Source organism: Salmo trutta, chromosome 22 (assembly GCF_901001165.1).
Source record: "Salmo trutta chromosome 22, fSalTru1.1, whole genome shotgun sequence".
Classification (NCBI taxonomy): Eukaryota; Metazoa; Chordata; class Actinopteri; order Salmoniformes; family Salmonidae; genus Salmo; species Salmo trutta.
Genome location: NC_042978.1, coordinates 8,801,104 through 8,824,064, shown reverse-complemented (window position 1 = coordinate 8,824,064; position 22,961 = coordinate 8,801,104). Strand labels below are relative to the sequence as shown.

Sequence of the window (22,961 nt, the reverse complement as noted above, 5' to 3'; positions counted from 1 at the left end):
TGTATTTAAGTACTTTACACCTCTGGTGACCAAGAACCCAATGGTCACACTGACAGAGCTCTAGAGTTCCTCTGTGGAGAAGGGAGAACCTTCCAGAAAGACAACCATCTCTGTAGCACTTCACCATGGTAGTGGCCAGACGGAAGCCACTCTTCAGTAAAAGGCACATGACAGCCCTCTTGGAGTTTGCCAAAAGGCACCTAAAGACTCTCAGACCATGAAAAACAAGATTCTCTGGTCTGATGAAACCAAGACTGAATTCTTTGGCCTGAATGCCAAGCATCACATCTGGAGGAATCTTGCACCAGCCCTACGGTGAAGCATGGTGGTGGCAGCATCATGCTGTGGGGATGTTTTTCAGCAGCAGGGCCTGGGAGACTAGTCAGGATTGAGGCAAAAATGAACGGTGCAAAGTACTGAGGGTTCCTTGATGAAAACCTGCTCCAGAGCCCTCAGGACTTCAGACTGGTGGATATCTGATATTCTCTCTGGGGAAACCAAACAATCATACCAGCATGACATCATAGACTAGAAACTTGCCTCTGAATGAATGCCGATAGGCCACTACCTATATATTATTGTGTAGCATTGTTTTCCAACTCCTGTCCTCGAGTACCCCCAACAGCACACACTTTTGTTGTAGACCCCGCCCAGACAAACTCACCTGATTCAACTCATCCAGGGCTTGACGATTAGTTGACAAGTTGAATCAAGTCAGTTTGTCCAGGGCTACAACAAAATTGTGTGCCTTTGGGGGTACTCAAGGACTGGAGTTGGGAAACACTGCTGCAGGGCCGACTCCAGGCATAAGCGACAGTCGGGGCTCAACTTACTGTTGAGTTAGAATAGTAGAATACACAAGATGCAAGTTCGAAATGTGGTCGTGCATCAGCAGTTTTCCTCTTGTTTTGTCAGTGACTGATTGTCACTCAATTAGCCATGTCAACTGACAATTTTTTGATTTATAAATTAATCTAGTCAATTTGCTAATCTTGTAGTAATCATAGCCGAATTACCGACCGGGCAAGCAGGGCACGTGCCCTGACCTCCAGGGGGCCAATACTGATTTTGTTAGTCACTCTCACTCAGATATCATTAACATGGAATAAGTAATGTGTAGAATTGCAGAAAATTCTCTCCGCCCCATTGCAAAGTGTGTAGAACTGCAGCAAACTTGCTTTAAAACTTTAAATGTTCTCTCCGTTGTCAAGAGGGGGGCCACCAAAAATAATTGCTCACTTGCTTCATAGGGCCCCCAAAAGGCTAGAGCTGGCACTGCACTACTGTACAGGACGTCAAAAGCTGTCCCTTACACTTGCGCTCTAAAATTGAGCACAGTACCAGAATCTATTTTAATTCTGAAGAAAGTGTCCCACACCAGCATAGGACAATGAAGAGACAAACACAAATTTCAAATATTTTCTGTCATTATTACAAAATGGATTGTCATTACCCAATCATTTCCCCATAGACCATTTTTTATATATACACTACAGAAATAACATCTTTCTAACAAAAAAAGCTACATCCAAACGTCCCGTTTATGTATTTAACAGCTGATCCAACCATTGTACCTGAATGCTACCAAATGCCCACCACATTGTATCCCTACTTCAGTTCAATTTAACACACAATCCTTCCCATCATGATTACAAAAGGCACAATGGTATTATCGCTATAGTTCACAGTCAGCTCCATTTCTTCATCTTTACATCCTCCATTAGTTTCTTCCTGTACTTGAGCATCTCCTCCAAGTTTTTACATTGCAGGGCCTCCTGTAGCGACATCAGCTTGGTGCCTGGGGGCAACGTGACAGTGGACCCGCCCGGCTGCAGCATCTCCAGAGTCAGGGAGAACGAGTCGCGCATGTCCGGGCACACAGGGAAGAGACAGGCATTCCAAAGACTACAACTCGATGTGTCACCAGAGAACCTCAGGCTCTCGGGACTCAGGCCCCACTTGGCCAGGCACTCGACCAAACTGGCCCCGAACAGGTTCAAGCCCTCCATATTCGCAGGGGCCCCCACGCTCTTCTTGAGGTCATCCTCGATGCCGAAGGTGACGGTAACAAAACCGGTTTGGCCCTCCCGGTTCACGCAGAGGGAGTGCATGAAGGTTCCATCAGGCACCTTCAGGCCCGCACCTACCCAGCAGCCGCTGAGAATGGTTCGCCCGCCAACATGAGCGCCGGCCTCCAGCCTACAGTACTCTACCACCGAGCCTGGAGTTAAAGAGCAGCCGGGCTTCACGTCACTGAGCATCGCACAGCAGACCTTAAAGCTAAAGTTCTGGCTGTAGCCTAGCACCTTGTATAGTCCCAGCTCACCCCTCAGGCACGGGTCCTCTGTGAGGTAAAAGAGGTACTCTGTGGTGGTGCCGATGTGGTAAAACTTGGAGTGGTTGAGAGCCACCAGGTTGAGCGGGGTTCCCTTAAGGCAGTGGAAGATCTTCTGACGCATCTCCACCAGGTTGCTCTCCTGCTTGGTGACGTTGGCAGTGTTGTTGGTGTAAGCCACCGTGGCTTGGGGACCCAGGGCCTGAAGGAAGTCCCCATAGGCATCTATCTCACAGCCCAAAGGACCCACTTCTCGGAATAGACTAAGTAACGACATCGCAGTGTTGTAATCTACATAATATGTACTGTCTGTGTACACAAACTCTGCATCACTCAGAAGTGACATACAGCTATCCTGGCTCTTACACACAGCACCATTTTCGTGCATCTTCTTGACACTAGGTTTGTGCAGAAAATGGAGGCAGGTCCTGTATTCCATGTCGGCCAATACAGACTTCTCCTTCTGGTCCAGCACAAAGACTCCATGGGTTGTTCCAATGGAGATGGGGGAGGGATGGGCTAGAGCGGTGAACCCAGACCTGTCAAACCTGATGTTCTCATCTTCCGCTATGCTGTAGAGCTCTATGCAATCCGCACTGGTCACCAGCACACCCGGTTTCATGTGCTTGGGGAAATCCACAAACACGGCCAGTTTGAGCTCTAGCATCTGGTAAAGAGGGTCACCCAGGGGTATGGGGGTGAAGATTTTCCCCAGGGCACTGGCATTGGGCAAACGCTGACTGAATCCACCTAGGAAAATCAAAGTTATTTGAAAACAGTCAAAAATATACACCATTTAGCAGACACTTTTATCCAATGTGACCTACAATAGACTTACAGTAGTGCGTGCATAATTATTTTCAATAATATAGGCCTATCTTACATTTATATCACTTTTACATAATATCCAACTAATATACAGTTTTACAATGTAATGAGCGATTATACCTGCATGAATCAGAAGGACCCTGTATCCACCCAGCGCCTTCCCATAGATGTCTTCCAGCCGCTGCAGAGAGTACAGTGTTGCGCCTCCGTTTCCTGCGAGAGAAGTTCAATTCAGTCAAAGTGAAACGCTTCAGTGAAATTAGGGGCAGTATGTATCAAGGTTCTCCGAGTAGGAATCTAGAATCAGGTCCTCCTTGTCCATGTAATCTCATTCAATGTGATTCAAAAGGCAAAACTGGTCCATAACCAGCACATAAATCAGGATGGGTTATCCTCACCTATTTTGGCTCCAGGTGGATCTGAGAACACGTGATATGAAATGCCAAGTGGGATCTCTTTCCTCTCAAGTTTCTCTGAGATCTGAAGCTCGTATGCTTCTCTCTGGTTGTCATCTACAGCGGTTAAAACAACTAGATCCCAAAACTCTCCAGGTTGCACCTGCTTACCTAAATGACAAGTAAACATTACTTAAATGACACTGATAGCCTATGACTGGTGACTAAGCTACTACTGCCTATCAATCAATCAGTCAATCAAATTTTGTAGAAGTCACTATCCTAAAGCTTTTACATTGAACCCTTCAAGTTTGAATAGTTACAATAGGCTACACTTACCACGTAATGTATCGAATCTCTCAAGTTTCTCCATTGTTGCAATTTGCAACTTTTTACTTCCTTGTTCGTTCATTCTCCTGGCTCAAAGTCAAGTGGTCTAATGCATACGAAACGGGCGTCCGCAGAACAACTAACATCACATTTGCGTCATTCAATTTTTAAATGTAGCCTATTCAGTTCTTGTGGATACGGAATGGATTGAAATTGAAATGCTCTGACTCGAATCTGCTGCAGTGACGTCACCTGCCTAATTTCCGGGTTTAGTCACATGGTTATTATTATGCCGAGGGCTACAATCAGAGACAGAAGAGGATGCGAGACATCCCACTCCCTCATTTTCTTCTCGTTCATTTACATTCAAAGAACTAAGTGGACCAGGCCCAGTTGCTATCGCATTGGTGTCTATGGGACCTTAAGTAGACCGGAAATTAGACATTGTTTTCAATGGTAAAGGACATCTTTATTTATCCACAATGTTGTTCAAGGCTGCAAAAAAGTAGCATTCTGTCTGGCAGCGAGAGACTAGTTACAAAGTAACTAATTATTTAATCGATTCAATGACACAGAAGGTTTTGGCTACAACATAGCCCAGCGATTCTCAACTGGTGGGTCGAGAGATTTTTAGTGGATTGGCGGTGTCCGAATTTTTTTTTGTAAATAATTTTTATTTAAAAAATAATAATATATATATATATATATATATATATATATTGAATAATCCCTTTATATAGGGATTATTCAATAAAGTCATTGTTGTCATTCAACAAGAGACGAATAATTTTAATGCATTTTCTTTCATGAGAAATACTGCACCAGAAATACTCCAATTAATGACCGATTTCTTGAATTATTTTAGATTAATTCTGGCTATTTTGAGGAAGCGTATACTGTCTACGGCGCAAGGCATATGTCATAGTCGCAAGGCATATGCATTAACAGGTTATAGAGCAAACAAAGCAATTGTCACAACACATAGGTTGTAATATGGAGGAGGGGGTGGTTTGATGAGAGGATGTCATCAATCTTTTTTTTGAGAAGGCCATTGATAAGAAGGCTGCCCGGCCCCAAGACAGCCCTGCTGATAACATCAATGAGCCAGTCTTTGGGCTCTTGGGGACCGTCCTGGAGAAGAAGAATAGAAAGAAAAGTGCACATGTGGATTTGAGTTCGGAGTCCACTGCCCCCTGCACTGAACCCTGAGCATCTTCAGAGGCCTCCGAGAAGGGCCTGAGGTGTGGTGAACACCGCCGAGTTCACGCATGTGGGAGTCCAGTGGGAGTGAGCTTTTTGGAGAGAAGGAATCCATGCCTTCTGGCTGACCCATATGTGGTGTCAGCAGGAGCGCAACTTTGGTTTTAGAAGTTGGGGGGGGGCATAATTATTATAAACAGCCTACCCGACCGCTCAGAGGTGTCCGCATGGTCATAAAGCACACTGTTGACTCATTTTGTATCACTTTCCAATGATAAAATTGGGGGGGGCAGAAATTCTATTTCAGAATGGCATGTCCTCCCCCTGTCCCCAGTGAAAGTTGTGCCCCTGGGTATCAGGGTGGGTGGAGAAGAGGTTGGGGACCGTTAAATCGTGATGATTTGTTGTGGGTTTTTTGTCCAGGCGGAGCAGGCGCTCCGCGCCATGTGCCCCGGGACAAGATCTGTGACTTGCTTTGCTTTCCGGATCAGGCCGCCATTGAAAGGAGTGATAACTCGAATGATGTTAAGTGTTGAGGAGGACCAACTGAAATGGAAGATTCCCAGTGTCTGTGATGCCCGCCGTTTGGAGCGACGCAGACCTGGTGTAGAGCGTGGTGAAACAGAGAAGACGCTGTCTGTCCTGCTGAGTTTTGATGCAGTCTTTACCCGACAAAGTCAAGTTAGCATGTGTCAGTTATCCCATGAGAGCTTTTGTCCCAAACCCATTACAGTTTGCCAAGCTTATGGTTATGTTGCAGCAGGGCGTAGGAGGGAGATTCATAGAAGTGAGAAGTGTACGGGAGGGCATGAGACAAAGGAATGTGTAGCACCAGTGGGAAAAGCTGTTAACTGTAGGGGTAGCCATGGTGCTGGAGATCAGAAGTGTCCCGGTGAGAGAAAGGCAGGTCGAGGTTGCCAGGATCAGAGTAGTATAGACCCACGTCATTTCAATGAAATGATCAATGTGGAATAGATGTTGAATTAACGTCTGTGCCCAGTGGGGAAGTTGTCGTATGCTGAGACAGTGAAGGAAGTAGTAGAGGAAGATGGGTCCAGGGTGAGGGATCCTAAGAGGCCAATAGAGAGTGATAGGAATAACACATGTTTCAGTGAGGTTGGCTTCTTAGCGTTTATGGTCATGGTTTAGCAACTGTACTGTAGAAAGTGAACATAAATCACAGAAAATATATGTTGTGGTGGCAGCTGCAGAGAAGTACTTGGGTGTAAGTTGTGTTACTGCAGAGGAGTAACAAGTTGTGTTGAATGATAGTGTCCGGTTCTCCCAGGCTGCCTGCCTGGTGTAGGATCAGATAGGGTCAAGTACTGGAATAGTGGTGGGGTTTTAATGGGTGTAGGGTTAGCTGGTAGGGCAATTTTTCTTCCCTTTTCCCTGTCCTTTTTTCTCTTCCCTTTTGTGTCACAGTGTAACGAATTCACACAGTAGGCGGAACAGTAGGCAGAAAAACGGGGCTAGATAGGAGAAATAGATGAATAGGAACGGCCTCAAACTCCAGTACGGTAGGTGGCGTGTATGCGCCTTTCTGTTGGTTGCGATCTGCCTATACAAATTTAAAGAAGAAGAAGAAAAAGGAAAAAGTGTCAGTAGGCAACAAGGTGTGGACATCATATCCATCACAAAACAAGCAACAGGGTGAGTTGTAAAAACGAACGCAACGAAGAGCGTTTGGGATTTTACCAGTGTTTGGGAAGCTACTCTTAAAATATAGTTTACCAAGCTACCAATGGTTTCACACTGGAAGAAGTTAAGATACACTAAAGCTACATGTAAGAAAATATAGTTTACTCAACTAAAGTTTCTTTAAAAAAGTAGTTGGCTACATCCAAACTACTTTGTGATGAATCATCATATCTAAATCTTCAATGTCATAGACTACAAAATTGCAATAACAAATCACTTTGGAGTCATATGTTATTAACAGAAAAATGTCAGGTTTGATGCCGACAAAGTAAGCAAATTATATGTTTTTTATTTTTGCAAAATAAGTAGTGTGTAGTTCCAGTAGCTACACCACCTCATCACAAAAAAGTAAATTATTACTAAAAACACTACCAGGATTTGAATTTAGTTAAACTACCACCAAGGCACTGCAAGATGTAGTTAAATTACTAGTTGTAATTACTACATGTAACTACAGTGGGGGGAAAAGTATTTGATCCCTGCTGATTTTGTACGTTTGCCCACTTACAAAGAAATGATCAGTCTATAATTTTTATGGTAGGTTTATTTGAACAGTGAGAGACAGAATAACAACAAAAAAATCCAGAAAAACGCATGTCAAAAATGTTATAAAATGATTTGCATTTCAATGAGGGAAATAAGTATTTGACCCCTCTGCAAAACATGACTTAGTACTTGGTGGCAAAACCCTTGTTGGCAATCACAAAGGTCAGACGTTTCTTGTAGTTGGCCACCAGGTTTGCACACATCTCAGGGGGGATTTTGTCCCACTCCTCTTTGCAGATGTTCTCCAAGTCATTAAGGTTTCGAGGCTGAAGCTTTGGCAACTCGAACCTTCAGCTCCCTCCACAGATTTTCTATGGGATTAAGGTCTGGAGACTGGCTAGGCCACTCCAGGACCTTAATGTGCTTCTTCTTGAGCCACTCCTTTGTTGCCTTGGCCGTGGGTTTTGGGTCATTGTCATGCTGGAATACCCATCCACGACCCATTTTCAATGCCCTGGCTGAGGGAAGGATGTTCTCACCCAAGATTTGACGGTACATGGCCCCGTCCATCGTCCCTTTGATGCGGTGAAGTTGTCCTGTCCCCTTAGCAGAAAAACACCCCCAAGCATAATGTTTCCACCTCCATATTTGACGGTGGAGATGGTGTTCTTGGGGTCATAGGCAGCATTCCTTCTCCTCCAAACACGGCGAGTTGAGTTGATGCCAAAGAGCTCCATTTTGGTCTCATCTGACCACAACACTTTCACCAGTTGTCCTCTGAATCATTCAGATGTTCTTTGGCAAACTTCAGACAGGCATGTATATGTATTCTTGAACAGGGGGACCTTGCGGGCGCTGCAGGATTTCAGTCCTTCACGGCGTAGTGTGTTACCAATTGTTTTCTTGGTGACTATGGTCCCAGCTGCCTTGAGATCATTGACAAGATCCTCCCGTGTAGTTCTGGGCTGATTCCTCACCGTTCTCATGATCATTGCAACCCCACGAGGTGAGATCTTGCATGGAGCCCCAGGCCGAGGGATATTGACAGTTCTTTTGTGTTTCTTCCATTTGCGAATAATCACACCAAATGTTGTCACCTTCTCACCAAGCTGCTTGGCGATGGTCTTGTAGCCCATTCCAGCCTTGTGTAGGTCTACAATCTTGTCCCTGACATCCTTGGAGAGCTCTTTGGTCTTGGCCATGGTGGAGAGTTTGGAATCTGATTGATTGCTTCTGTGGACAGGTGTCTTTTTTACAGGTAACAAGCTGCGGTTAGAAGCACTCCCTTTACGAGTGTGCTCCTAATCTCAGCTCGTTACCTGTATAAAAGACACTTGGGAGCCAGAAATCTTTCTGATTGAGAGGGGGTCAAATACTTATATCCCTCATTAAAATGCAAATCAATTTCTAACATTTTTGACATGCGTTTTTCTGGATATTTTTGTTGTTATTCTGTTTCTCACTGTTCAAATAAACCTACCATTTAAATTATAGACTGATCCTTTCTTTATCAGTGGGCAAACGTACAAAATCAGCAGGGGATCAAATACTTTTCCCCCCACTGTATACTCCCCAACACTGGATTTTACATTTACATTTTTGGTCACTCAGGTCAGGGCTGCCATGTGTAAAATGCGCGACATAGGCTGTAACAGGAAACAGACCAAAGCAATTGGGCTAGTTAGTGTAGGGCTAGTTGTGATGCTTGTAGAAATGTGTATGCTAAAGGTTCAATGATGAATGCAGTCCAATTCATAGCCTCCATTCAGAGAAAATTGTATTTTCAACATTTAGTCATCCGTTTGTTTCTTTCAGACAAGTAAATAGCCCTAGCCACATTACCTACAGCTGTTGGCTGTCTTTTATTGAAACTGGACAAAATGTTATGAGAATACCTTTTGTATTTTATTTGATAAAAGATGACAACAAAGCGAGAAACACACCTTGCTTGCTCTCTGCCTCTGCAAAGCCAAACCTTTGAAGGTGTGCATATTAATTGTAGCCATGACAACATGAAACATATTGATGTTCACTGACACTGGGATGGCAACACTGCACAATGAATACCTTAATTGTATTGTTATCAGAAATCTAATTCGCAACAAAAAAAAGCAAAATATTTAACTTAATATTTTATTTAATATCATTGTAGGATCTTTTCTTTATTGCCAACTTTTGGTTTTATTAACTTTTTGTTAGATGTAATTTCAAACAAATGTGGCTAGGCTACGATTGTAATATTCACGACTAGCCTATAATATGCTTCAACAAATCAGAGGGAAATATGAATACCCCTGGAGAAAATGATTCACTCAATGCCCAGAGGACTTTATACTGAGCCATTGGCAGGTTTGGAACAGGAGGAGAAATAAACTCACCCTCAACAGGTTGTTATGGCAGCTTACTGCTGAAACACTTGGACAATCGGGCATGCTGCAGGTCATTTAGAATATGCATCTTGGTGGACAATTTCATAACCAAGACAGATTCTCTTATTGCATGTGTACATCTATTGAATTAGGACCTAAAAGGAAATCAGGTACTTTTTTAAATTTAAGCCTAACCTTTATTTAACCAGGAAGTCCCATTGAGGTCAGAAGACCTCTTTCGGGAAGGGAGACCTGGATACGACTCAATTCAATTGATATTTATGTGGTATATCTTATTCCTTCGCTATGCCTGGATGCTACTGTCTCTATCTTTGTATGTGATTTGTTTAATGTAGTGATCCATTTATATTCTGTATCGTACTATAACATCATGAGTCATGACTAATATCTTGCTCTCTTAAATGTTTTGTCCCAAATGACACCTTATTCACTTTAGTTCCATATAGGCCTCATTGGGCTCTGGTCATGAGACACAGCCTTTGAGTTTTACGGATGCTTTGGATGTGCCAGACTTCTACCCCTTTTTTAAGGAGTTTTACATTATGTGGAACAACGTGTGTTAAATGTGTGAAACAACATGTGTGTGACGTGTGGAACACTTGTTCCACATTTTGCAGAACTTGAAATGTGAGCATGATGCATTCTAGCTCTGCGCCAGGGCATTAGTACACGTTCCTCCACTAGTGTTCATGAGGTACACTAGTGGAGGAACGAGCACTAACGCCCTGGACCAGAGCTAGATGTTTTTCCCATCGGTCTTTTCCCTGCCTGGCGTAGTGTTCTAGGACAGCCTGAGATGACTCCAGCTCCTCCATCTCCATGATAACATCATGGGGACTAGGAAGAACATTGAGGATCTGTCAGGCTGTCTTAACCTCAGCGTTGACCCTCTACGACAAAGCCCCCTGTGCTTAAAGGGTAAATACAGACACTGCGTCGTCAACAGCATCTGGTCACTGAAGACTCTGGATAACTTTGTGATCTCTGACGAGGAGATCATTGAAAACTGGAAACTCATCAAGGGATGCATAGAGGACAGGTACTGTACAGTCAACAGGTGGATTGTAACTGTTCTCTACCTCTAAATGTACCTTCATCTCATCATTGTCATTCAGAATGATTTCGAAAACCCTTTATAAAGCCAACATAGATGCTTCACGTGACATTTATAATCATAATGTATAAAAGATGTTAAAACAGACCCTTTTTCCCCACCACCTACATAGCATCGCAAGCTTATTGACCATTTGAGAGGCACCTATGAAGGTGTTATAAAGGGTTTATGATCGCCACCTCTAGTCCCCCCCGGTATCCATCCGCCATTGCAGCGCTTGTCAAGAGTTAAATGCTATGTACAGTAAGGGACAAGGGAGAGGTCAAACAAAGGGGTCACTGGTCTATTGTGTTTATTGTTGAGTGAAATCATGGCTATTTATTCACCTCGTGGCGTCTACTCATGTTGAAATACCTGTTGTGAAGCAAAGTGTATTTGGCTCATTCTGAGATTATACAGTACACTAGTCTCCCAAATCAAAATGCTATCACAAATACAGTATATGTATATCTCGACTACAGATTTGAAAGGCAAATGGTGGAAATAGCCTATAAAACAAATTGCATGTAAATACTTCTACTTGAACTACAGTGAGGGAAAAAAGTATTTGATCCTCTGCTGATTTTGTACGTTTGCCCACTGACAAAGAAATGATCAGTCTATAATTTTAATGGTAGGTTTATTTGAACAGTGAGAGACAGAATAACAACAACAAATCCAGAAAAACGCATGTCAAAAATGTTATAAATTGATTTGCATTTTAATGAGGGAAATAAGTATACTTTTTTCCCCTCACTGTAGTCTGCTTTTTTATCCACAGTTCGGTGGACAAAAACATGTAGAAACATGTCAGACTAAACTGCATAACAAACCAGTTTGCATACTTCTCCTGTTCATAGGGCTACTAACTGTTTAATGTCCAGATAAGACCTAACTAAACACAAGTATTGCACAAAATATCAAAAGATGAGTTCTATATAATATTATTCTAATGGACGTTCACCAGCTGACAGTCTTAAGAGTAACCCGTAGTGTGGCAATGTACACTGGTCTGGAAGATTTTTTATTTTAACTAGGCAAGATTTTATTTAACTAGGCAAGTCAGTTAAGAACAAATTCTTATTGACAATGACGGCCTAGGAACGGTGGGTTAACTGCCTTGTTCAGGGGCAGAACGACAGATTTGTACCTTGTCAGCTCGGGGATTCGATCTTGCAACCTTTCGGTTATTAGTCCAACGCTCTAACCACTAGGCTACCCTGCCGCCCCAAGATCATGATGTAACATCAAAGAGAGTAACCAATAAGAGTAACAAACATTAATAATCCCAAAACTAGTCCCACATTTGAAAATCCCACATTTTAGAAATGCAAAATAACAGATTTCCTTGGCAGTTGGGGTCGGGGGATATCCCAGAACTGGCGTTATCAGGTCTCCCAAGGAGAAGAGGGGTGGATAGGGTAGGCTGTTCCTCAGTACAGAAGGGGTGTAAAGGGAACTAGCTATCCTGGTCCTTTCCAAGAGCACATATTGGTAGGGGTGCAGGGCAGCAGGACGGTGTCATTCAGTAACAAGGCAGAAGGGTGCTGGGTGATACCATCTTTCACAGGTCAGAGTGGTGCAAGGCGGCCAGGAGAATGGTACCATTCTATCATAGGTCAAAGGGGCAGCGCTTCCAGGACTGTACCATTTGTGACAGGACAGAGGGGATCAGGATGATACCATTCCGTCACAGGTCAGAAGGGGGCAGGGTGGCTAGGCTGTCTCTGTTCTCCTCTCGGTTCTTGCTGTAGGAGTGAAAGGTATCGTAGAAGCTGGAAGAAAGGCCTGCGATGTCGTTGGAGATATAATGGAGGACTCCCGGTGTGGCCTGGTTGTAGTAGGAGATCTGAGGCAAAATACACAGAGACAATGAGATCAGTGGTCCATATAGATTTCCACATTCTCAGCTTATAGAATAAGGGTGAATACACAGTGTGAAGAAAATAAGCACAGTTAGCCTGGTCCTAGATCTATTGGTACTGTCTTGCCAACTACGATCATTGTCATGTTTGGCATGAGAACGACCAAAGTAGGCTTTACAGCACAAACAGATCTTGGACCAGGCTAGCTTTTCGCTGAGCTAACAAAGAGCCCCATTGGCCCAGCCTGAGTCGGACTCCTCGCAGATACTGAAGCATGCACAGAGTACTTCTCCCCGGGTGTATTCCTTAGTGGCAGGGCAATCAGGTATGGGTCCCTAAGAGAGACAGAAGAGGCAGATTGTACCATTAAAAACGTGACAAGGACATGAAATCTGGAAGGTGTAGGTGCACTGTGGGATGCAGTCAAGCAACATTTGGGGGTACAACCAAATCTGGGTCAGTTAGGGTGCAGTGAGAGAACAGAAAAAGAATGCAGTGCCATTGGACATTTGTAAGGATTATGGAAGCATTGGGGGGGAACAGTGACCAAGCAACACCAACAAAAAAGCATACTGGTGATTACGGGAATTAAGTCCTGTCCCTTTCCCCCCTTACTGACACACGGAGTGGCCACACGGTAGATAGTGTCATTCTCATCTGCCTGGACGATCACATCACATTGTCTACATTGGACAAAAGGGACAAGTGGAGGTTTCAATCCAAGGATAAAGACTGGTTGTGACTACTTGTGACCGTGTTATAACTAGTTGTAAATAACTGTTGTGACCAATGAATGTATATATGAATGGACAATGCCATCGATCACAAAGCCATCAATCACCATTCATTCCTATGTGAAGCCTCAACAGCGCAATGAAGCAAAATAAAGTCGGTTAAGATGTTTCATGGAGAAACTCATTGCTCACTGAGTAGCTCAAATTGAAGGCTGCCATTAGCAGGCTGCCAAATTATCCTTATAACTCTTGTGCCATTTTAGAATAATCGATTCAAGGACATACATCTGTATTAGAGGCAAATATTGTTTTTTTTACATGAATATTGCCATTTTTCCATTCACTATAATGGGGGATCCTGTTTTCTGCAGTACTGTGGTGGGCCTTGAACTTCCGTGGCTTCAATGAGAGGGGCAGTCGTTCTCCCGTGGTTGTGACTAGCTGTGTCTAGTTATGACTACTTGTAGCTGTATTATGACCAGTGTTGGGGGAGTAACACATTAAAGTAACGCGTTAGAGTACTCAAATTACTTTGTGGTAAAGAGTAACTTAACGCGTTTAGTTTTTCAATTTAAGTAATGAGTTAATTAAAATAAGCAAATTGTTACTTTTAAATATTATTTCCCTTTTTTCTTTCCCCTAAGTTCACACTCTTCCTGTTTCTGCAAGAACGTTGTGGTGGGAAGTTAGCTAGCTAGCAATATGGCAGACACAACAGGCTTGACATCGTGGAAGTATTCACATGATTTTGAATTGGAAGAAGAAAATAAGAAAAACACATAAAATGCAAACTGCCTCGGAGATATGCGCCTTTCAACTGCGAAGAACTTAACTTCAAATATCAAAAAGCACCTGGTGGAGACTGGTGGAGAAAGACCCACGCCTACCGATTGCCATTGATACTGAGGATGACGGTACTTCTGCTCCAAAACAGCAAAAGCTAGATTTCTGTTCAGCTAAACCTGTCACCCTGAGAGAACTTGAAATTGTATGCATTTGATTATATGCCATTTGTTTCAATGCAGTATGTTTAGGATTTATCTGACAGTTTCCATTCGTGGTCAGCAGTTTAATGCGTAGGTTATTTTAATTTTCATGTCAAAATTTTAAGTCAGGCTTGTTGTGACTTAATAGCCTGTATTAAGTGGCTTTAATGTGTATATTTGGTTTCATAAAGCTGCTTAAATGTTGGTTTGGATTTACGGACAGTGTTCCTTTGATGCGTTGGATTTATCAAGATAGAATTTCATTGTGATGCAGCACTTTTCTTTGCATTCATCATACATTTCGATAGTTTAATATGGAATTTTGTTAGAACACTTGGACATAAGCTATTATTTATACATGTTTATTATTTATACATTGTGTGTGTATATATATTTCTTCTCCATCACACATTTTTATGTGGAAAAGTTCCATTTCAATATAGGCTACTGAACTATAAAGGCCAAATAATAATACAATTTAAAAAATACTTTGTTTTTTGCAAAATACACGGTTCAATTTACTAAAACAACTGTAACAACTAGGCTATTAGGAAATCTGACAGAGATCTCGGTCTTGAGCTACTCTACATGCTGACTAGACCGGGCATGCGCATGCGTCTGCCATCGCGTTCATGTTGATTTTGTCCATCCACACCAGAAGTGATCTGGACACACAGGTTGAAATATCAAAACGAACTCTGAACCAACTATATTGATTCGGGGACAGGTCGAAACACATGAAACATTCATGGACATTTAGCTAGCTAGGTTGCTGTTGCTAGATCATTTGGAAATTGCTCCCAAGGATGACCCAGACTTGTGGAGGTCTACAATTTTTTTTCTGAGGTCTTGGCTGATTTCTTTTGATTTTCCCATGATGTCAAGCAAAGAGGCACTGAGTTTGAAGGTAGGCCTTGAAATACATCCACAGGTACACCTCCAATTGACTCAAATGATGTCAATTAGCCTATCAGCAGCTTCTAAAGCCATGACATCATTTTCTGGAATTTTCCAAGCTGTTTAAAGGCACAGGCAATTTAGTGTCTAAACTTCTGACCCACTGGAATTGTGATACAGTGAATTATAAGTGAAATAGTCTGTCTGTAAACAATTGTTGGAAAAATGACTTGTGTCATGCAAAGTACATGTCCTAACCGACTTGCCAAAACTATAGTTTGTTAACAAGAAATTTGTGGAGTGGTTGAAAAACTAGTTTTAATGACTCCAACCTAAGTGTATGTAAACTTCTGACTTCACCTGTACATGTACATATTCTCATTCACCCCTTTAGATTTGTGTCACGTCCTGGCCAGTATAAGGGTTAATTAGTATTGTAGTTTGGTCAGGACGTGGCAGAGGGTATTCGTTTTATGTGGTTCGGGGTGGTGTGTTTTGTTGAAGGGGCATTTGGTTTAAGTATTCCGGGGTTTTTGGGCACTGTTTGGTTTTCAGGTATTCTATGTTTAGTCTAGTATGTCTGTTTCTATGTTTGGTTAATTGGGGTTGGGACTCTCAGTTGAAGGCAGGTGTTGTCTATCTGCCTTTGATTGAGAGTCCCATATATTAGGGTGTGTTTGTGATTTGTGGGTGATTGTTCAGTGTGTAAGCCTTATGCTTTGCCAGACTGTTTTGTTGTTCGTGGTTTCGTTTTGTTGTTTTGGAATGTTCATTTTGATTTAATAAATGTTCAAAATGAACAACCGAATGCCTGCTGCGTTTTGGTCCTCCTTCACTGACGACAACTGTGACAGAATCTCCCACCACCAAAGGACCAAGGAGCAGAGGGAATTTGGATTGGATACATGGATGAAATGGAGCAAAGACCGGGAATGCTACCGAGGAACACGACTGGCGATTAAACCCGAGAGGCAACCCCAATAAAAAATTTTGGGGGGGCATATGGGTAGTTTGGCGGGGCAAGTTTGGAGCCCCAGGCCAAATCCCCAGACTGTTTCTCGGAGGCCAGTTAATGGACAGGTCTTATGCTTCGGGGTAATGGGTGTTATGGCGAGGCCAAGTGTTTTTAGGCCAGTATGCGCTATACCAGCGCCCCGCAGTTACCAGGGGGTAGTAGGCATTCAGCCAGAAAGGGCGATGCCAGGTTTAAGCTCGAGACCGCCAGTAAGCCTCCATGGTCCTATATATCCTGTTCCCGCTCCACGCACTAGCCTAGAGGTGCGTGTTCCCAAGCTGGCATATCCGGTACCGGCACCACGCACCAGGATTATAGTGCGTCAGCCCGCCAGTCAACAGTCGTCGGAGCTGCCCGCCAGTCAACAGTCGTCGGAGCTGCCCGCCAGTCAACAGTCGTCGGAGCTGCCCGCCAGTCAACAGTCGTCGGAGCTGCCCAGACTGTCCCGAGCTGCCGGACTGCCCAGACTGCCAGACTGCCCAGACTGTCCCGAGCTGCCAGACTGCCCAGACTGTCCCGAGCTGCCAGACTGCCCAGAGCTGCCAGACTGCCCAGACTGTCCCGAGCTGCCAGACTGCCCAGACTGTCCCGAGCTGCCAGACTGCCCAGACTGTCCCGAGCTGCCAGACTGCCCAGACTGTCCCGAGCTGCCAGACTGCCCAGACTGTCCCGAGCTGCCAGACTGTCCCGAGCTGCCAGACTGTCCCGAGCTGCCAGACTGTCCCGAGCTGCCAGACTGCCCCGAGCTGCCAGACTGGCCAGACTGCCCGGAACGGCCAGAACCGGAGCCACCTCCTGATATAGGTGGGTTGGGGAGGGGGGGTGTAGCACAGTGCCGTCGTTGACGGCAGCCACCCTCCCTTCCCTCCCTTTTAGTAGGGGGGAAATTTGTTTTGTTGTTTGGGGTTGTTGTTTTTTTTGTTTTTAAGGTGCTTCCGGGGTTAGCACCTTTAAGGGGGGGGTACTGTCACGTCCTGGCCAGTATAAGGGTTAATTAGTATTGTAGTTTGGTCAGGACGTGGCAGAGGGTATTCGTTTTATGTGGTTCGGGGTGGTGTGTTTTGTTGAAGGGGCATTTGGTTTAAGTATTCCGGGGTTTTTGGGCACTGTTTGGTTTTCAGGTATTCTATGTTTAGTCTGTTTCTATGTTTGGTTAATTGGGGTTGGGACTCTCAGTTGAAGGCAGGTGTTGTCTATCTGCCTTTGATTGAGAGTCCCATATATTAGGGTGTGTTTGTTTGTTATTTGTGGGTGATTGTTCAGTGTGTAAGCCTTATGCTTTGCCAGACTGTTTTGTTGTTCGTGGTTTTGTTTTGTTGTTTTGGAATGTTCATTTTGATTTAATAAATGAACAACCGCATGCCTGCTGCGTTTTGGTCCTCCTTCACCGACGACAACTGTGACAATTTGTGTGTATTAGGTAGTTGTTGGGGAATTGTTAGATTACTGCAATGTTGGAACTAGAAGGACAAGCATTTTGCTACACTCTCATTAACATCTGCTATCCATGTGTATGTGACAAATAAAATTTGCTTTGATTTTGATTTTAAATACAGGTGTGCCAAGCTTATAGTGTCATACCCAAAAAGACTTGAGACTGTAATCGCTGTCAAAGGTGCTTCAACAAAGTACTGAGTAAAGTGTCTGAATACTTGTGTAAATGTCACATCAGTTTTTTTGATTTTTAATACATTTGCTACAATTTCTAAAAAACAGTTTTTGCTTTGTCCTTATGGGGTAATGTGTGTAGATTGATGGGGGGAAAAAACGATTGAATCAATTTTAGAATAAGGCTAACGTAACAAAATGTGGAAAAAGTGAAGGGGTCCGAATACTTTCTGAATGCACTGTATGTGTACATTTATTTTGCAACGCTCCCGCACACAATGCGGCCAGCATGTTAGATGCTTAGCGGATTGTTCCACTTTGAATATCCCGCGAGTACTAAGTAGACAAGCCATTCTCTACTGGGCTTAACAATGTCCAACACGCGCAAGGCATTTTCAGAGGGTTTTCTGGTTTTGGTAACTCAAAAGTAATGTAACGACTAAGAAGTTACTTTCCACAGTAAGTAACAGTGTAACGTAATGACTTTCATGGCAGTAACATTGCAACCTAACAAGTTACTTTTAAAAGTAACGTTCCCAAACACTGGTTATGATTAGCTGGGATTTTGTTGTGACTAGCTCTAACTGTTGTGACTACTTGTATCTGTGTTATGACTCGATGACTGTTGTGGCTACAGTAGTTGTGAATAGATGTGACTGTTACCCACTGGTAATGCCTGTCCCACTCATGCCTCCTGCACAGGCCTGAGAGCAGATGGAAGGCCTGTTCAGCGGGGACGTTGATATTAGTCTACCTTTAAAACAAAGCATTTGGTTCTCCAGAGTGTACAGACTGACCTGGGAACAGATCAGGAAGGAGGGGGTTAAACCATGGAAATTACTATAGAATCTATATGGGTTTAAACAGAGCCTTGTAGGGTTCTATTCATATATTACTACATCATTAAATCATTGACATTAGTGCAAGTGGAAATGTTATACGTAGCTCCTTTAAGAAAGCAGTTGACTTGTTCCACATTGCTTCCATCCAACTTAATCTGAAAACACTCACTATGACTGTGCATTTTCAGCTGGCCATTGAAAGTCATAATTGGATTAGACAGTAGGGAGGAGAGGGGAGAGTTAGCAGGAAACAAACAATCCCATGAGCTTATTCTAATTTAGTTGAATAACGTTTCTAATGATTGATGCCTTTATGTTTAACTGTTCCACAAACGAGACTTACCTTGTTTTTCTCAGCTCAACATCCAGTTGCTTTGAGCAGCCATTATTTTCAGTGCAGACGACACATTGTTGTAGCTGAGATACATCTGAAAAAGAAACCGGTTTGGATTCTTCCGTGTAAGTGTGTGTATATGTGTGTGTGCTTTGTCTTACCTGGTTGCTGATGTCCCAGGGTACAGACAGAGGCTCCTCCGTTTGTTTGCAGGAGATAATGTACTTCCTGTAAACATATAGTGATGTATAGTGATCTCATAACAGACGAGATTGCAACTTGAGTTTTCATAGAACTGGTCAAATGGAAAGACACACGGCACAACTATGGTTTAACCCTTACCATTACCCTAACTCTAACCATAAACCTAACCCTACCGTAACCATAGCAAGTGGTTGCAACAGTTGATAGTTTGTTGATAGTGTGAGCATCTGTAGATCATCTATAGGGGACTGTCCAAATGAAGTGTGATAGCACAGTGATGATTTTGCCTCCCCTCTTCCCTCCCCTCACCTGTCCAGTCTGATTTTTTTCCCTAGCGATAGCCTTCTTGTAGCATCTTTCCCCATCCTGAGAATGAAATAAAGAAGTGAATTTGGGACCTGGCTTTCACCGTTATGCGAGGAAATTGGATGAGCAGAGGCATTTGTCTCTTGACATTACTGTAATGGCATTTGTCAATCTACATTCTAAAATGGTACATTTGGATCCTGGATGGTGACTGGTTGATAGCCCTTATTTATTCACAATAATCTACAGGTAATGGCTGTTAACAGTTCCATTTCAATTATCAATGCGCATGTACTGTCCCACAGCCGAGTCAGTCAATTCATAAACTTTATCTCCACATGAAAAAAAGCATCAACATTATTTCCCCATGCTTCTAGCCTAGCATTTGGTTTGCAACAGTGGGGGTTTGTCTAAACCTTGCTTCCTGCCTCTCCGACCTCTGCAATAAATGTTTCAAATTACAAATGTGATTTCCACCGTGCCATAGAGAATGAACATGTCCGGATGAGACAGACCGCTTCTCTGAGCCAGGCGAATTCATGCATCAGCATTCCTTATTATGGATACATCCAAATAAATGGCATTTTACTGCTCTAAAAGTAAAACAAATGAATATACACATAGCTTGCTGTCATTTCAGCTGCTCAATGTGATTGTGTTAGCTTTAGTTGTCTAGCAAGCAAAGGAGAAGTGCCAGCCTGCATAGCAACCTTTTTCGCTTAGAATGGACGATGACCGTCCACTTGGCTAGCAATCATGCCAATAGAACGGACGACCAGTCCGCTTGGCTAGCAACCTCAGAAATAGAACAAACAACTGGGTTTTGTCCAGATTATATCGTCTGGTGGAAGGATGAAATAAAACTAATTGACTCATTAAAATAACATTTAATGAAAGCATGTCATTAATAATTTTTTAAATACAGTTGAAGTCGGAAGTTTACACCTTAGCCTCCTTGCTCGCACACACTTTTTCAGTTCTGCCCACAAATTTTCTATAGGATTGAGGTCAGGGCTTTGTGATGGCCAATCCAATACCTTGACTTTGTTGTCCTTAAGCCATTTTCCCACAACTTTGGAAGTATGCTTGGGGTCAATGTCCATTTGGAAGACCCGTTTGCGACCAAGCTTTAACTTCATGACTGTCTTGAGATGTTGCTTCAATATATCCACATAATTTTCCTGCCTCATGATGCCATATATTTTGTGAAGTGCACCAGTCCCTCTTGCAGCAAAGCACCCCCACAACATGATGCTGCCACCCCCATGCTTCACGGTTGGGATGGTGTTCTTTGGCTTGCAAGCCTCCCTCTTTTTCCTCCAAACATAACAATGGTCATTATGGCCAAACAGATCGATTTTTGTTTCATCAGACCAGAGGACATTTGTCCAAAAAGTATGAACTTTGTCGCCAGTTGCAAACCATAGTCTGGCTTCCTGAGCAGTATGACGGCTGCATGTTCCCATGGTGTTTATACTTGCGTAATATTGTTTGTACAGATGAACGTGGTACCTTCAGGCGTTTGGAAATTGCTCCCAAGGATGAACCAGACTTGTGGAGGTCTACAATTTTTTTTTCTGAGGTCTTGGCTGATTTCTTTAGATTTTCCCATGACGTCAAGCAAAGAGGCACTGAGTTTGAAGGTAGGCCTTGAAATACATCCACAGGTACACCTCCAATTGACTCAAATGATGTCATTTAGCCTATCTAAAGCCATGACATAATTTTCTGGAAATGTCCAAGTTGTTTAAAGGCACAGTCAACTTAGTGTATGTAAACTTCTGACCCACTGGAATTGTGACACAGTGAATTATAAGTGAAATAATCTGTCTGTAAACAATTGTAGGAAAAATTACTTGTGTCATGCACAAAGTAGATGTCATAACCGACTTGCCAAAACTATAGTTTGTTAGCAAGAAATTTGTGGAGTGGTTTAAAAACGAGTTTTAATGACTCCAACCTAAATGTGTGTAAACTTCCGACTTCAACTGTATGTTGCTAACCATTTGATAAAAACAATAAGGTACTCGACCCATGAATTATGGTGAATAAGACACCCCTAAGGGTTATTTCCCCTAATTATAGCCTGTGTGTTATTCACTATTCTAAACTGATTGGTTCGAGCCCTGAATGCTGATTGGCTGACAGCCATGTTATGTCAGACCATATACCATGGGTATGACAAAACATTTATTTTTACTGCTCTAATTACGTTGGTAACCAGTTTATAATAGCAATAAGGCACCTTGGGGGTTTGTGATATATGGCCAATATACCACGGCTAAGGACTGTATCCAGCCATTCCGTGTTGCGTTGTGCTTAAGAACAGCCCTTAGCCGTGGTATATTGGCCATATACCACTCCTCCTCGGACCTTATTGCTTCATAATCCACTGGTTCTCGTGCCGTATTGAGAAATACTGTATAATATCGTTTTGGATTGGAATCTATTCCACACATTAGTTCCAAAGAAAAACAGTATTTATGTTCAACACATTATCTGGTTAAAACACAGTCAATTTAAAGACTATATATCCATCACGGCTGAGAAGGATTTGATCGTCATAGGGCCATTTGGCATAAAGTTATCAACTGTCTGTTCCAGCTCTCATGGAATGGTTACCTGTCTCGTGCTCACCGGACATGGCGACATAGCGGAGCAGTAGCAGTGACCTGCAATAACTGGATTGGTCCCGTTATCAATCCCGTTATTTGATTATCCGGTTATCATCCCACACTCATGAGATAGACTATTAGCGTGGTGAAACTACCGAGGGAGTAGAAAACTATAGGTATATATCAACACAACAAAGTCTCAAGTCTGTCTGCAGAGTAATTTGACAGAGCAGACTAAAAACAAAGATTAGGCAATCGCTTCTTAAACGTTTTACATAATTTCCCAAGACACAAAAAATGACTTACTGAAATGATATGCAGACGATCCGGTCACACACGGAAAAGTCCGCACACCAGACACCACCCCATCTCTGCCCATTCCTCGGACGCAACCAACAGGGTGGTGTCGCCGCTAAACAGATCACACACACCTCCTGTTGGTAGAGTTGCGTGACCAATTTCATTTAAACTTTTTAAGGTGGAACTTTAAGATGAATATCACTTTATTGGTCTATTGCACATAGCGGCGGTTCTAGCTTGTGTGGCTCCCCTCCCCTCTTCAGCGCCCCACCCACCCCCAAAGCACCATTCCGCACTAACTGTAATTTTTATTCAGACATTTGGAACAACACAAATAATCATAACATTTAAAACACATATACATATATAAAAAATATATATATACAAAAATTAGAAAAAAAAAAAATATCAAAAAAAAAAAAAATATCAAAAATAAGTAAAAGACAAACAAACAAATTTGTGTTGATTTGGCACTTGAGCATCAATACATTACCCAT

At 42.9% G+C, this 22,961-nt stretch overlaps 1 protein-coding gene and 1 long non-coding RNA gene across 4 annotated transcripts; both read right to left on the bottom strand.

Moving 5' to 3' along the window:
- Window positions 1-1,409: 1,409 nt before the first annotated feature.
- Window positions 1,410-4,153, bottom strand: fpgt (fucose-1-phosphate guanylyltransferase). The gene is made up of 4 exons (XM_029706458.1): window positions 3,898-4,153; window positions 3,562-3,729; window positions 3,284-3,376; window positions 1,410-3,085 (listed from the first exon to the last, which is right to left on the bottom strand). Exons 1-4 carry the CDS (start codon window positions 3,968-3,970, stop codon window positions 1,689-1,691), a joined length of 1,731 nt encoding a protein of 576 aa, XP_029562318.1. The 5' UTR covers window positions 3,971-4,153; the 3' UTR covers window positions 1,410-1,688.
- Window positions 4,154-11,611: 7,458 nt separating this feature from the next.
- Window positions 11,612-22,700, bottom strand: LOC115158008 (uncharacterized). 3 transcript variants are annotated; one of them, XR_003868610.1, is made up of 6 exons: window positions 22,471-22,700; window positions 19,553-19,609; window positions 19,201-19,267; window positions 19,049-19,133; window positions 18,531-18,660; window positions 11,612-12,958 (listed from the first exon to the last, which is right to left on the bottom strand). It is a non-coding gene; the product is annotated as an uncharacterized LOC115158008 (long non-coding RNA). The 3 variants fall into 3 exon arrangements; XR_003868611.1 differs by lacking the exon at window positions 19,553-19,609 and having other exon boundaries at window positions 11,612-13,306; XR_003868609.1 differs by lacking the exon at window positions 19,553-19,609.
- Window positions 22,701-22,961: the final 261 nt, after the last annotated feature.